The sequence below is a fragment of the Pongo pygmaeus genome, chromosome 19, assembly GCF_028885625.2.
Source record: "Pongo pygmaeus isolate AG05252 chromosome 19, NHGRI_mPonPyg2-v2.0_pri, whole genome shotgun sequence".
Lineage (NCBI taxonomy): Eukaryota > Metazoa > Chordata > Mammalia > Primates > Hominidae > Pongo > Pongo pygmaeus.
The window spans coordinates 13,465,485-13,481,416 of record NC_072392.2 but is presented as its reverse complement, the minus strand read 5'-3'; the positions used below and the strand labels follow the sequence as shown (position 1 = coordinate 13,481,416).

Below are 15,932 nucleotides of genomic sequence, written 5' to 3'. Positions count from 1 at the left end.
GAACTGGGACTTTTCCTTCAGCCTGGAAGTCCCTCTCATGCCCTCTTCTAGACACTGATCCCTCTAAGGGTAACCACCATTTTGATATTGAATAGGATAGATGAGTTTGGCCTGTTTAAGAACATTTTTTATAAAGGAAATCATACAGTGTTTCCTTTTTTGTGACTGGCTCTGTTTGTTAACATTGTAATGTCCACCCACAGGTTTTTTGTTTGTTTGTTTGTTTGTTTGAGATGGAGTCTCGCTCTGTCACCCAGGCTGGAGTGCAGTGGTGTGATCTCAGCTCACTGCGACCTCTGCTTCCTGGGTTCAAGTTATTCTCCTGCCTCAGCCTCCCAAGTAGCTGGGACTTGTAACAGGTGCCCACCACCACACCTGGCTAATTTTTGTATTTTTTGGTAGAGACGGGGTTTCACCAGTTGGTCAGGCTGGTCTTGAACTCCTGACCTCATGATCCACCCACCTTGGCCTCCCAAAGGGCTGGGATTACAGGCGTGAGCCACCACGCCCGGCCTACTCACAGGTTTTAAGTCATTCATTCTGTGTGCTGTTTAAGATCTCATTGTGTGTCTACGTGCGTCTATTTTGGGTGGACATTTGGAGAGCTTGAATTGGGGACTATTAGGATTGTCTGTGAACATTCATGAACATGTCTTTTGGTGAACATATATATGATTTCCATTGAGTATAGCCCTGGCCATCAAATGGCTGGGTCACAGTGAATGCGCTTGTTTGGTAAATAGTGCCAAAGAGTTTTCTAAGTCGCTGTGCCACTTTACTCTTTAACCACCAAAGTGCCAGTTCCACATTCTCGCCCAAACTCAGAATTCTCTGTGGTTTTTATTCTAGATGACCAGTGGGTGTGTCATCGTATGGTATTGTGTTCTAATTTACATTTTCCTGATGACCGATGAAGTTCAGTGCCTTCTCGTGTGTTTATTGATTACTTATTTTTCATTTCATTTTTAGTTGACACCTAATAATTGTACATACTTATGGGACACAGAGTGACATTTCAATCCATATATACAATGTAATAATTAAATCAGGGTAGTTAGCATATCCATCACCTCAAACATTTATTACTTTTAGTGTTGTGAGCATTCAAAAATCTTCTCTTCTAGCTTGTTGAAAATATACACGAAATTGTTGTTAACCGTATTCACCCTACAGTGCTACAGAACACTAGAACTTATTCCTCCTATCTAGCTGTGATTTTGTGGATACTGTATTTTGTTAACAAAACTTTACTTCCTTCAAAAGTGCTAATTCCAGCTTTTGCCTGTTTTTCTTCTATGCTGTGTAGCTATTTTTACTTATTGATTTATAGGAGCTCTTTTTTTTCTTCTTTCTATTTTGAGATGGAGTCTTGCTCTCTTGCCAGGCTGGAGTGCAGTGGCCTGATCTCGGCTCACTGCAACCTCTACTTCCCAGGTTCAAGCGATTCTCCTGCCTCAGCCTCTTGAGTAGCTGGGACTACAGGCACACGCCAACACGCCCAGCTAATTTTGTATTTTTAGTAGAGATGTGGTTTCACCGTGTTGGCCAGGATGGTCTCGCTCTCTTGACCTCATGATTGGCCTGCCTTGGTCTCCCAAAGTGCTGGGATTACAGGCGTGAGCCCCCACCTCTGGCCTTATTTTTTTTTCATTATTGTTACTCCTTTAAGAAATTAACAAAACTTTACCTCCTTCAAAATCATCAAGATGTTCTAGGTTTCCTTCCAAAAGGTGATTTTTTCACCACTTATATTTGTATGTGCAGGCAATCTGGAATTAATTTTTCCTAAATAGCTAGCGGCAAATGCCAACATTTATTTTTCCATATATTTATATAATATATACATATAATAAAATATATATAATATAAATATATTATATTTATATTATATATTATATAATATATTTATTATATAATATATAATATTTATTATATATATTTATTATATATTATATAATATATATTTATTATATATTATATAATATATATTTATTATATATTATTATATATTATATATAATATATATTATATATATTAATATATAATATATTATATTATATAATATATATTATATTAATATATATAATAATATATATTATATATTATATATAATAATATATAATATATATTATATATAATAATATATAATATATATTATATATAATAATATATAATATATATAATTATATAATATATATAATATATTATAATATTATTAATATAATATATTATATATAATAATATATATAATATATATAATATATACATATAATTATATAATATATTATATAATATATACATATAATAAAATATATAATATAATATATACATATAATAAAATATATATAATATAAATATATATATTTATATGGAAAATTGACCAAACATCATTGATTAAAAATAAAATGGGGAACGGTAATGGGGTAATTGTTTTTTGGAAGAAGTACTTCCAGAGAGAGCCAGTAGCAGTGCCAGAGGGAGGGTGAAAGAGCAAAAGACAATACGAGGGCAATGAGAATTCAGGGCAAATGGCCCAAATTGATAAGAAGAGTGAGGCACATGGGGGAAGTTCTTTTTATTCTTTCTTGCACATATTGGATGCATCATGCATATGTGTTGTTGAGTGTCATGGAGAGCTCTCCCAGGTGGTTCCCTGATCATAGAGGTGGCAGTGGTGCAGCCAGTGCTAGAGTGTTAGGCTTGCCTCTTGGACCATCATTAAGGCACAGCCATGGAGGCAGGTCTGTCCCCTCAGTAGTGTGGCAGTGGGAAAGTCCTCTGGGTCATTTTAGTACTCCCACCATTAACTCCTGACCTGGTTGAAGGCTGGGGTAGAAAACAGAGGACAACTTAGCATGTCTACCGTGGTTCCTGCTTGACCATAACACTTCCTGCACCACAGACAGACAGCAGCTCTAACAACCCTAGGCCCTGAGACCCTTACCCAGGGTAACAGATCAGATCCAGAATGGAATTCCCTAGCACAGTAGAGTGGCATGATGTTTGAGCCAGAGAGGAAAATTGCCAAGCAGTTTCCTTCCTGGCACAACTGCACCCATACCATGGAAGGAAATGAAATCCCCTTAAAAACTGTGCTCATCTCTCTCACACCATAATAAGATAAGAAGCCAGGCTCTGCCCTTCCAAATAATGTAGCCAGCTCGTGGCCTTCAAACCAGGCATCCTCACTGTCTGAATGACAAATGGGGAGGTGTGTCAGGAACATGGCAAAGAGTTCTAACTCTCTGAACCCTTTGTTAGCTGGACTAAGTGGGGTTCTTCATGTGAAGTTGAGAATTCAGAACACTGGGTGTCACATTCTTAACAAGAGTGCTTCCATGTATTCCCGGTAGTAATAATGGCCATGTTGACACTTTATTACAGTCCAGGAATTTTGAACCTTTGGCTTGATTTTTCTGGTAAGGTGAATAAACTGAGCATAGAGATGCTAAATTACTATCTAGTGATCATGCAGCAGGCAGTGAGCATGGACCACAAACCTCATTTTTGATTTGAGATCAGCTGCACAAAAATCTCATAAACTATTATATTTCCCTTTTAGCAAAACCACAGCCCCCTTCAGCAGTACCTTGTTCTAATGTTTAATTAGCCATAAGGCAAAAAGACTCTTTTGTCTAACTAATTTCTATCAATGCCACTGAAATGTTTGTCCTCCCTTAAGTTCTTTTTTAAAAATTGTAGTAAAATACACATAACATAAAATTTACCATTTTAACCATTGTTAGGTTCAGTAGTGTTAAGTACATACACGTTGTCATGTGATCAATCTCCAGAACTCTTCTAATCTTACAAAACACATAACATAAAATTCACCATTTTAACCATTGTTAGGTTCAGTAGTGTTAAGTACATACATGTTGTTATGTGATCAATCTGCAGAACTCTTTTAATCTTACAAAACTCAAACTTCATACCTATTGAACAATAACTCTCTGTTCCTCTTCCCCACAGCCCCTGGAAACCACCATTCTACTTGCTGTCTCAATGAATTTGAGTACCCCAGATATATCATATAAGTGAACTCATGTAGTATTTGTCTTTTTGTGACTGGATTATTTCACTTGGCATAATGTCCCCAGGGTTCATCCATGTTGGAGTGTATGTCAGAATTTCTGAATAGTATTCCATTGTATGCATAAACCACATTTTGTTTATCCATTCATCTGTCAATAGACACTTGGGTTGCTTCCACCCTTTGGCTATTGTGAATTCTCTTTGTGTTCTATGGGGAGAAGAGCAACTGTGTATAACCTACCTTGTAATAATTCCTAATTTGCTTGTGAAATTTCTGCTTATCTTTGCCTCCCTCAGGACAAAACAAATACACTTCTATATTTTTTCTTTATAGTGTTGGTCTCAACCCATTTCCTCATCCTCACACCTACTATAAATGTCTCCAAATCCTGTTCACTATTTAGAGGGGAGGTTTGAATGGTCTATACTACTTAGCTTGGAAAGTAAGTTCTCCTAGGACTTATGCCTCCCATCCTCCAGTTGAATTTCTCCCATCCTTCTTCACCTGTTCTGTCTTCAGGCAAACCTCACGTGATTTATCAGTGCACACACCTTCGTGCTCCCATAGCCTGCCTCGTATTTCTACAGACCTTTTGTAATACCGTAATAGATCTTTCATTAACCATCCCAGGCCCCAACTTTTACACAAAGCACAGTCATAGTATTAGGTTGATGCAAAAGTAATTGTAGGTTTTGCCATTAAAAGTGTTAGGTTGGTGCAAAAGTAATTGTGGTTTTGCCAATAGTTGCAAAAGCCACAATTACTTTTGCACCAACCTAATTTGTGCCTTACTCAGGTAAAGAAGAACGATTTCCAAGTTATAGACATTTTGAAATGCAGTATTCCAACATACATATGCCTTTTGTTTTATATGATAGTGTGGTGCTTTGTTGAACATTAAAATCCAGTAACATTTGCAATAAAAAAGTATGAAGTAATTTATCCCCTTCGTTGACTTGTTTAAAAAAAATTTTGTATCCCTTTTATTGACTTTTTTGAAAAAAAAATTTTAAGATTGCAATTTAAAGAATTCTGTTGTGAGTCCTGTTACAAAGCAACCATTTTCTACAATGTAAGCTTGATTAGGATTTATTTAGACTATCGTTTCTTTATTTTTGCAGAAAGAAGCTTGCAGGTAGCTTATAGTTAAGCCCAACTCTCCACACCCACCCCAGGCTAAATCAGTCAGTTTTCCTCACCCTGCAGATGACAGTAATGAATATGTTTTTCTTTTGCAATCCTATTTTAGCTGTTTCCTCTTTAAACTCCTGTTATGTTGGATAGCTCTTTTCCCTATTCTATTGAGATTATTTAAAATATGGCTCCTTTTTTAGTGGTTTTAGCAGTGTTTTTTCTGGCCCAGAGCAATCTATAGTCTCAATCTCTGCAAAAGTCTCCTACAGCTCTTCCCCACTCCAACCCCACCCATAACACCCAGCCCCTTCCCCAACAGGCCAACCAGGAGCTCCTGAGTGAAGTATTATGCTCTCTCTATTTTACTGGTCAAAATTTGAAATAAAGTAGTTAAAAGTCAAAGATATATAGAAAAAAAGAGAAAGTAATGATAGCTTTTTCAAAAAAAATCTATAAATACTCTTTCTTATCAGTTCAGTGTAGTTGATGGTTGCTTTTCAAGCCCACAACTTTTTCACACATCTGATTAAATTTCCTTCACTGAGAAATTCCAGCCATCTCTGGATAGATCTCCTGGCTTACCTCAGACAAGAGTAACATAAGCTTTTATATTAGGCTGGCCTAGCCAACTTTTCAGTTCTACAAAAGGAGTCACAGAGGGATGAGTTCTATGCATTCATGTCACACCGCGGAATCTGCGTCACATAGGTGGTTATGCCAATGTGTGTCTCCTTTGTGTCAACACCAAACTCTCTGGTGTTCACTTACTCTTACCCAGACCTTGAGGTCTGTCTAAGAGGTGGGTAATGAGGTCCATTAAGAGTTATTTTGAAAAAGTTAAAAGCTCAGAAACAGAAAGCAAATGTCTATAAAAAGTAAAGATAACCTGACTGAAATGACAAAAATAAGCCTCCCCCCCAAAATAAAAAACAAAAATGGGAGGAAATCTGAGTATGGGCTAAGAGAAAACTTTCCCTTCAACTCCTGAAGGGTTGCTGAAAATCATTGATGAGAGGCCGATTCATAGGAGAAAAGGCGTACACGTTTATTACTGTGTATGCAAGAACCTTCAGGGCGAAGACCCAAAGACACAGAGGAAATTGTCCATTTTTATGCTTGGGCTTAACTAAATTTGAACAGTTGTATAGAAATATGATTGGACAAAAAGGGTATGATCTAACCCAAATAGACCCAGTGGGGGAAGCCTGCAAGGCCTCTCTGTTTAGATTCTTCTTGGCCTCTCCGCGCATGCCTGCCTTCCTTCTGGGTGTGGGGCAGACCCTCTCAGGAACGAAGGTCTTATGACCTACAGTCAAACAGGATAGGTCAGATAATTTCTTTATGGACAATTTTTATACAGAAAAGTGGAAGGAAAGTTAGAGTAATGTTTTTAGGTTTTATGGCTGGCTTTGGGGAAAAGGAGTTCCGATCTCTATGACTTGCCTTGGGGGAGAGAGATTTCAGTTTCTGTGGTTAGTCTTTGGTAAGAGTAGGATTGAAAGACAGAGGGGCAGGAGAAGTTCAGAGAAAAACTTCTGCTTCTGAGGCTGCTTTTGAGGCCTTCATTTTGGAGTACTGTTTTCTGAGTCCCAGTACCTGCACCATTAAAACGAAGGAAGTTATCAGGGCCATCAGATTGCCCAAGAGATTGAGGAATTTGTGCAGGAAATAATGCAGATGGGAGCAGGAATACTTATTAATCCATTAATAGGATGTCTGTGAATGACTTTAAAATAATCCAACTGGCCTGGTGGGGCAGCAGAAATGAGGGGATTTATAAATAAAATTGGCCATTATGAAGTTTTGAAGCTGGATGTGAGGTGTATGAGATTGATTTGACAATTTTCTCTGCTTTTGTTTATGTTTGACATGTCTCACAAAATATAGTTAGCCCAGATAGTGTAGGTGGGACAAAATCACAAGGAATTAATAACTGCAAGCTCCCATGATACAAAGTGTATCTTTTCCTTGCAGATGCAAAATAAAAACTCATCACAAATTCCATCAACCAAAGTAACAAATCTATCATCAGGATTAAAGATATAATACAATCCTACATAATGCCTACATTAAAAGAGAAGTCAAAACTATAAAATGAAATAACTAAAGATCTCTATCTATCCATCTTTCTGTAACTGTCTCAACAAATAGTGCATTTAATCGCAGTATACTTAAGTTGGAAGAACAAATAGATTTGATCTCTCCTGTTCATGTGTTTTGACTGGCCCTGACTGAGGCCAGTAGAAAGCCTGCTTGAACAGAGAAGCAATATCTGCTGTATCAAGACTCCAGTTGGATTTTTGTTTTTAATGTGACAAAGTGACAGCTCATTTGTCAGGAGGAATAAACAGATAAGAATCATCAAGGACGTGTTGAACAACAGAAAGTCAGAATTTACTTTGGTGTACATGAAAATAAACTATCACACGATAATAACTTATAATTGGGCCAATGTAGAAAGGAATCAACATATTTAGAATATGATAATGATGGCATTTCATATCATTAGGCAAAAGATGGATTCTTTAATAAGTCTTGTTTGTTGCAGGAAAACTCAGGAATTACAAACATAAGTATTTTGTGTAATATGCTACGTTATGTTGAATATAATTGCTTTGTTTATAAGAAAACTACAGGAAGGGCTCAGGATATTTTAATACTATCTCATAGCAGTATAATTGTGTTTATGACAATATTCTAATTCACCTGAAGATTTTGACCAAGGTTATTTTCTTACAGCATTGTGGATAAACAATAATAAAACACAGAAACTTAACATGGCATTTATTCGGTGCCAGGCAGTTTTCTAAGCTGTTGAGGTATATTAACTCATTTAATCATCACAAAACTGTATGCAATGGGTGATATTATTATTCTCCGTTTAATACACGAGGAATCTGAGGTGCGGGGCTCGTTGTGCGACGTCACCATCAGACATCTAGCAAGTCGGGGGGCTGGAATTGCGGCCTGGCTCCAGCGTGTACTTTACAGTCTCTCCTGGGACTGAGGTCTTTATGCACACCTCTGACATGCCTTTTTGCTTTTCTCAGGGACCTGATGCCCAGAACCCTGGACGGGCAGATCACCATGGAGAAGACGCCCAGTTACTTCGTCACGCGGGAGGCCCCCGCGCGCATCTCGGCCATGTCCAAGGACACCAAGCTCATCGTGGTGGTGCGGGACCCGGTGACCAGGGCCATCTCGGACTACACGCAGACGCTGTCCAAGCGGCCCGACATCCCCACCTTCGAGAGCTTGACGTTCAAAAACAGGACGACGGGCCTCATCGACACGTCGTGGAGCGCCATCCAGATCGGCATCTACGCCAAGCACCTGGAGCACTGGCTGCGCCACTTCCCCATCCGCCAGATGCTCTTCGTGAGCGGCGAGCGGCTCATCAGCGACCCGGCCGGCGAGCTGGGCCGCGTGCAGGACTTCCTGGGCCTCAAGAGGATCATCACGGACAAGCACTTCTACTTCAACAAGACCAAGGGCTTCCCCTGCCTGAAGAAGGCGGAGGGCAGCAGCCGGCCCCACTGCCTGGGCAAGACCAAGGGCAGGACCCACCCTGAGATCGACCGCGAGGTGGTGCGCAGGCTGCGTGAGTTCTACCGGCCTTTCAACCTCAAGTTCTACCAGATGACCGGGCACGACTTTGGCTGGGATGGATAACCATATAATTTAAAAAGAAAAAAAAATCAAAATATAATATATTTTTTTACCAATCGGTAGAGAAGAGACAGTTTAATATTTGTGCTGAAAATATGTTTCAGTATTTTTTTCAATGAATGTTAAGAGTTTGTTCTCACTCCCGCCCCATCTTAATGTATAACCAACACCAAACACGTGGATCAACAGAAAAGGAAAATTTCACTCGTCTAAACCCTTTCAATTTTCAGTTTTTATTTTATGTTTTGTATACCCAGTCATGAAGTATAAGCATCAGTTGCCATTAAAAGTTTTCAGAAAATCTTGAGGTTAAACATCTCTCTGTCTTTTTTTTAAACACAAGGCCCTGATAAAATTGATATCTATCCTTATATTTTTCTCCCTTTTTCCTGTGCCACTTTTTCTTAAATTATTTCCCAGTTAGTATTATCATATGTTTGTACCCTTCACAGTTTTCATAGTGCTTTCAAATACACCTTTTTGATCATTAAAATAAAAAAATAAATCTTGCTCTGTTGTATAAGAGCACAGTAGGTAAATATTATTATCCCCATTTTACAGAAAGGAAAACTGAGTTTTTGGGAGGTGAAATAATGTATCTAAAGGTCAAATGGTGGATGGACCCTGGACAAAATTCCATCTTCCACTTGTTCCTTATTTCATGTCACTTTTTCCAGGGAGAATGGAAAAGAAGACATCTGCACCTTTAGAAATGGTTAGCTAGTTTTCAGATGATATGAAAAGGGACACAGAGTCCCTTGTTTTCTAAGTTCCCAGGCTACTCCTCATGGCACCCAGTCTTATTACATAGTTGTGTTCAAGAAAACCACTCAGACCTGGACACAACCTCTCTTAAGAGCCAATCTTGCCTCTTGGCTATTTAAAGTACACTGAGATATGGAAATCTTGACTGATGGATGCTTGATTGAATTGGAGAGGAATTATTGGATTCTTGCATGGAGGACAAGGTGGCCAGCCACACTAGGGGTAGCACAAGATGTGTTAGGAACATAACTTACCCATTTGTTGATTTAACTGACTTTAAAAAAATAGAAAAACAGATTTCAATTAGCGCTTACAGGTATGAGTCTCATTTGTTTTTTAGTTTACCTCTTTTTAAAGAGAGAAAACCTACCTTTCTTTGTAATATCTCACTTCTAACTTTGGAGCTAGTACTCTGAAAGAATTAATTAGCAATTCGTTTACAATGTTTTTATTTTTCATGGATGGAACATTATCACTTTGTCACTTTATTCCCCCCTCCCACTTCCTATTTATACCATTTATAACCTAATGTTCAGTAATATTTGGAAAAATATTCTAGGAAATGCATTTGTGGGTAAAATGGTGGCTTTTCCTCTTCTCTCGTCTATTTCTGCCCATCCCCCATTTAAATCACTCAAATAAATCAATAGTTTATTAAGAGTATTCCTTTCCTCTCTGAGTGGGTATTAACAAGGTTAGCATTAATGGGAATTAAATTGGTTTAGAGAGGAACACATATGCACGAAATATATAAAACATTTATAATTAGCCTGTCAGCAACATTTTATTAGACGTTTAAACCCAAGAGGAAAAATGTCTTCTATTTCATGGAAGTTTTCTTTATCTGCCAAAATTTAAAGGACCAGACACTCTAAAATAATATTCTTTTTCTTCTCTAATGTTGTCAATCAAAAGAAACTAAAGTTGTTTTAAAATATGCAGTACAATTGTACATGTACCATAGCTGCTGCATCAGGTGATGTAAATATTTCTTGAGAAGCTTAACACAGGATTAAAATGAAGGAAAAAATCTTTTAAGTGTTAGATATTTTGTCATTGCTCCAAATCTTTGGATTTATCTGGTAATATCCCATTTGTAGAAGTTAAGTAAACCCCAAATCCAGGTCACCTTTTTTCAGTTGATTTCCTTCATGTTTATGCCCTCAATTTCCCAGTGTCACAGACTGTTTTTATTCTACTTGAATCACTAGCTGCAACAAGATACTCATTTTAAATTCTTATCATCATTTTTCTTAGCTCATTTTGTTTGTACAACTGATTCTTTTGTGTTTGCTTGGCATTATGCAAAAGTGGCTTGCACAAAGCAACAATTGCATTCTGCAACCTTCATTTTTTTTAATGTGAAAGAAATAATAAAAGAACAGAATCGAATGCAAAGCATCCCTTTTTGAACATAAATATTTTTGTTCATATTATTTTAAAAATGAATGACTATGCAAAACACCAGGAAAATCTTCAAGCTTCTATGACTTCCTAAGAGTGTTAGAAGTAATAAGTCCCAGCAAAATGTGTAAAGATTTAGAGTCAGTATTCTCTAAAAGGAATGTCCATTCATTTCTGCCTCTATATAGTACTCATCCCTACTGTGCATGAACTTGGCCTCACATTTATTTTGTCCATTTAGCTACACCAAATAATAGGCTTTGACCTTGATTGGAACATCTTAGCGTCCATTCTCTGAGCTGTCTGCTCCAAAGCCATGCCTTCCAATCCCCTTCCTGTTTCTTAGAGGTAGAGTGTTGTCTTTCAAGAAGAATATCTAGAAAATATCTACAGCTTCGTTTTGAGCAGTTTGCTTCCAAGGTCACATCTACAGTGTATCCATTCTCCAGAGAACTTAGTCACTTCTAGGGAAATGAATTTTATTTCAATAAATGGAGATTAATATGCTTCTACAGAATGGATATTGATTATTCTAGAAATATTAATCCCACTCTAATTTTCTTATTTTCAAAGGATCTTCAAAGCTGACATCAACTTCAATGGTCATTTGGATCAAATCCCTGTTCAGCACCTGAATCCTTTCATTAACTTGTTATGCAGGGGGTTAAAACATTGATGTGTCTGTAAATTCTTAACTCTTGATATTACAGTTGAAAAGAGGATACATTTCTCCTAAACAGCTTCATCGTATTCTGCCAGCTGAGACCTGCTGAGTCCCCAGCTCCCCATGAAGATATCTGAAATTCAATATATGAATAAATAAATGTGTCTATAAAATAATAATGCCTTATATGTATATTGCAGACTAATCTTTCAAATACATTATTCCACCATATACCAACAACAGCAGCTCTCTACTCTCATTAGTTTCACTTTACAGATGTTTCACTAAGTTTCACTAGGGCTTAAGGCACTGGTTCTCAACAAAACGTGATTTTGCCTCCCAGGGCAACGTCTGGAGATATTTTTGGTTGCCTCAAGGGTTGAGGAGTGTAGGGTGCTACTAGCATCCTGGATAGAGGCCAGGGATGCTGCTAAACATTCTGTAAAGCTCAAGACAGTCTCCACTACCAAAAATGATCTCAACCAAAACGTCAGTCATGCTGCAGTTCCTGAGTTAAGATGTGTATCAGTCACAGCTCTTGTGTGCCTCAGGTCGAAAAGCCAGATTCTAATTAATGCTAGACTGATAATTCTTCCAGTCACCATTCTATATTTTCTCTTGAAAACCTCTTTTCTATTATTTTCTTCCCTCCCTCTCTCCTTTCTCTTTCTCTTTCTTTCTCTTTCTTTTTTCTTTCTTTCTTTCTTCATTCTTTCTTTCTTCTTTCTTTCCTTCCTTCTTTCTTTCCTTTCCTTCTTTCTTTTTCTTTCTTTCTCTTTCTTTCTTCCTTTCTTTCTCTTTCTCTCTCTCTCTCTTTCTTTCTTCTAATAAACAGAGCAATGTTTACTGTTGTGCTTTGCTGGGAAAAATGCTAAAGGCAACCAAACTGTGTTTTTATAATGAAGATACAGAAGCAGCTTGTAACAAATGGATAACTGCAATTGTGAGAAATGGAATCAGTCAGCTTCAGGTGGAAAATAACATTCCAATAAAACATTTCTAAAGGCTCTTTCAAGTTCAAGTCTTGCAGTTTCTATTTGCCTCCACAACAGGGCTGTGACTGTATTTCTTGTCACCTGACAAAACCAAAGTGCCTAGAGAGGGAAGTAAATATCTCCATTTCCGTTAAACGCTAAATTCAGATGGATGTGCTATGGTTACAAATAGCCTCGAGTTGCTGAATAATAGTAAAGGAAAGCAAATTCCTATTGCCTCATATCCTAGAAACCCCAGAACTTTGTGCATAATTTCGATAGACTCAGAGAACAGAAAAACTTATGGTTCTCAAACACAGGAAAAGTATTGCTGGGATTCATTCCAATATAAGCCTTGGTGTAGAAAAAAAGGGCCCCTACTTATTCTCCTATTGTATCCTGTAATCATTGAAGGAGAGTGGAATTTTAAAAGCCCAACCTCAAGCCCTGTTGGTGAAGCATTGGTGTTATTGTAGAATTTGTGGTCCTTGAAATATCTTCATCAACATGAAAACAGATTTGCACTGAGTTTCTAATATTCAGAAGAAGAACATGGATAGGAAAATTATAAATCTGTTTGCTACATAATGGAATGTTGAAATGGCAGGCCTTTCTTTAAAAGCTTGAAAAAGGATGAATTTGGGGAAATTATGAGGCAGTGTGACATCACATAGAAAGTCATAAAATAATAAATTTTAGTTACGCTAGGAGGAAATAAAACTGAAAATAGAAATTGCTTCTAATATATGGTTCTATTGTGGGATATTAGAAAACGTTAGTATGTTTCAGGCTATAGCCCAATTGTTTTAGTTTAATTTCTAACTGTTGGTTGTGTTCTTTTAATAACAATATGCTCAACAACTTACTCTCCTCTAGTTTTACTGTAAAAATAAAAGGGAACACTGAATGGGGAACACACATTCTGCTGTGAGTCCTTTTTGCTCTCAAATGTCTGGGTATGATGTTTTAGTTACCTTTGAAGGATCAGATAGGATGAGATCTGGTGTCCTTCATTAGCTCTGCCTGGATGATCCATGACTATGCTAGATATTGAACTTGGTGCTAACTTTGATTATTACTAAGAGGGCTTTTGTGTAACTGTCTGGTCTGTACGTTGACCATTAGGTCTCTCCCAAAGTCATTTTATAATAAACCTAGAGTGTTCTCCCACACCCCAAGGGGAGCTTGCTTTCATTGCAAATAGGAATAATGAGTCTTTCCCCCTCCCATCTTCTACCTCCATGCTTCTCTCACTTTCCAGTGCCTTCTGCCACATCCTGCCTGTGACTAGTGATCTTTGGCATCTGATTCTTCCCTCTCTTCAGATGTACCATATCTGAGGATGTCCATTTCCTACTTCAGATTCCTGGGGAAAAAACTGCAGCCCACCTAGGGCACTTGCTCTCAGCTTCAGCTCCAGGAAAAACAGTCTGAATATCTGATATAGACCCCTAGAGAGATGAAAGTCAAGTAGGCTTAACTTTCCCCAAGAGGGTTTACATTAGGAAAAAAAAAAAAAAAAAAAAAGGCCCCAAAGGAGGATGGATGGAACTGAATCTGAAAGAATGGAGGCATGTCTAACATAGGAGATGGGGGTGTTGTTGAAAGGATGCTTACCTGGCTTCCAGTACCCCAACCCCTCACCACGGACCTGAAGAACTAGGGGCAGCAGTGTGTGGCCTTCCACTCCTGAAAGGTTATCTGCCTCTGGTCTGGGCAGTGGCATTTTTCTCCCACCTGTTTTCCCAGAAAGCCTTATCTAAGCTCAGATTTCTTTATTTCAGGCCTGTAACAGCTGGTCAACCAGGGAACTGTAGGAAGCAAGGAAACTTTAGAGTCATTTCACTGCAATTTTTCAGAGGCAACAAGAGTTTTTGATTAAGTGCTATCAACTGATACCTTTCTAGCCAAACCTAATTTTTATTTCAGACTACTTGATCTTACCCCTAAATTCCAGATCAGTTGTTCTTCATTAGACAAAGTCCAACTAAATATCCTATAATAGTAACACCTTACCTTTATACAGAATGATTCAAAACATGTTTATATCAAAGAGGGTATGGACTTTAGACTTGAATAGTTTTTTTTTCTTTTTCCTTCCTTTCTAGATTAAAGAAAAAAAGTTGATATGGTCTATTACAGCTCATTCCCACCTTGGACAAACCCCACATTTCCCCTCAGCTGAATTACTTACAAAAGTCTTTTCAGCATCTTTCTTTCTACCCTTCTTGATTTTATTTTTTTCCTCATCTGAGTAAACTTTTACTCTTCAATTTTTTCCTGTATCAAAATCCTTATGTCAAAAACTATTCTACATATTTTTTTTATTCCTCCTTTCTTTCTTTTTTTTTTTTTTTTTTTTTTTTTTTTGAGACAGAGTCTTGCTCTGTCGCCCAGGCTGGAGTGCAGTGGCGGGATCTCGGCTCACTGCAAGCTCCACCTCCTGGGTTCACGCCATTCTCCTGCCTCAGCCTCCCGAGTAGCTGGGACTACAGATGCCTGCCACCACACCTGGCTAATTTTTTATATTTTTAATAGAGACGGGGTTTCACCGTTTTAGCCAGGATGGTCTCGATCTCCTGACCTCGTGATCCGCCCACCTCGGCCTCCCAAAGTGCTGGGATTACAGGTGTGAGCCACCGCACCCGGCCTCCTCCTTTCTTTTCAACAAGACCCCTAATTGTTATTTTCCCCCTTTTATAACAATCTGGCCCCAAAATTATACCTTACTTTTCATTTCATTTGAAAGTGCTTGGCCTTCATCCTACCCTCTTTGATGTTCTTTGCCCTTTCTCAAATTGTGTTCTTTCCACGTTAGGGAAAGTTCTCTTTAGGGAAAAATCCCCTCCCTACTATCATTCAAGCATAAGGCATTTGAAACTTTCTTGTGGATGTAGCTTTCTTATTCCTTCCGACCCACTGAAATGCAAAAATTCCAACTGGTATTGACTTCCAACTGTAAAGTGATTCCGTATTGAACACACCTAGCTCTTTTTCTTCTAGCCATAAATAATGAGCTCTTTTTCAGACTCTTTGGCCCCTGCTATTTGGTGAGGCCATTAATAAAATGTTCTTTATCAACGAGATGATGCATTTTACTAGTCCAAGCTATATATAACGAACACACAGAAAAAATTGGAAGCAGATCTGTTTCTACCAGCCTCATCCTGTCTTCTAACTGAAGTTGCAAATCTCCCACGTGTAACAATGCCCATAGTCTGTTTCCCTCATCATTCCTCCATGTCTGCTCCTAGGTTTCTCACCAGTCTGGTCTCTGCTAGTTCAT

General features: G+C 38.0%; 1 protein-coding gene across 1 annotated transcript in view; it reads left to right on the top strand.

Moving 5' to 3' along the window:
- HS3ST3A1 (heparan sulfate-glucosamine 3-sulfotransferase 3A1) overlaps positions 1-11,909 on the top strand; it is a 107,422-nt gene extending 95,513 nt beyond the window's left edge. Inside the window, exon 2 of the mRNA XM_054459529.2 lies at positions 8,221-11,909. Within this exon, the coding sequence (XP_054315504.1) occupies positions 8,221-8,842 (622 nt within the window). The 3' untranslated portion in view covers positions 8,843-11,909. The remainder of the gene's footprint in view (positions 1-8,220) is intronic.
- Positions 11,910-15,932: the final 4,023 nt, after the last annotated feature.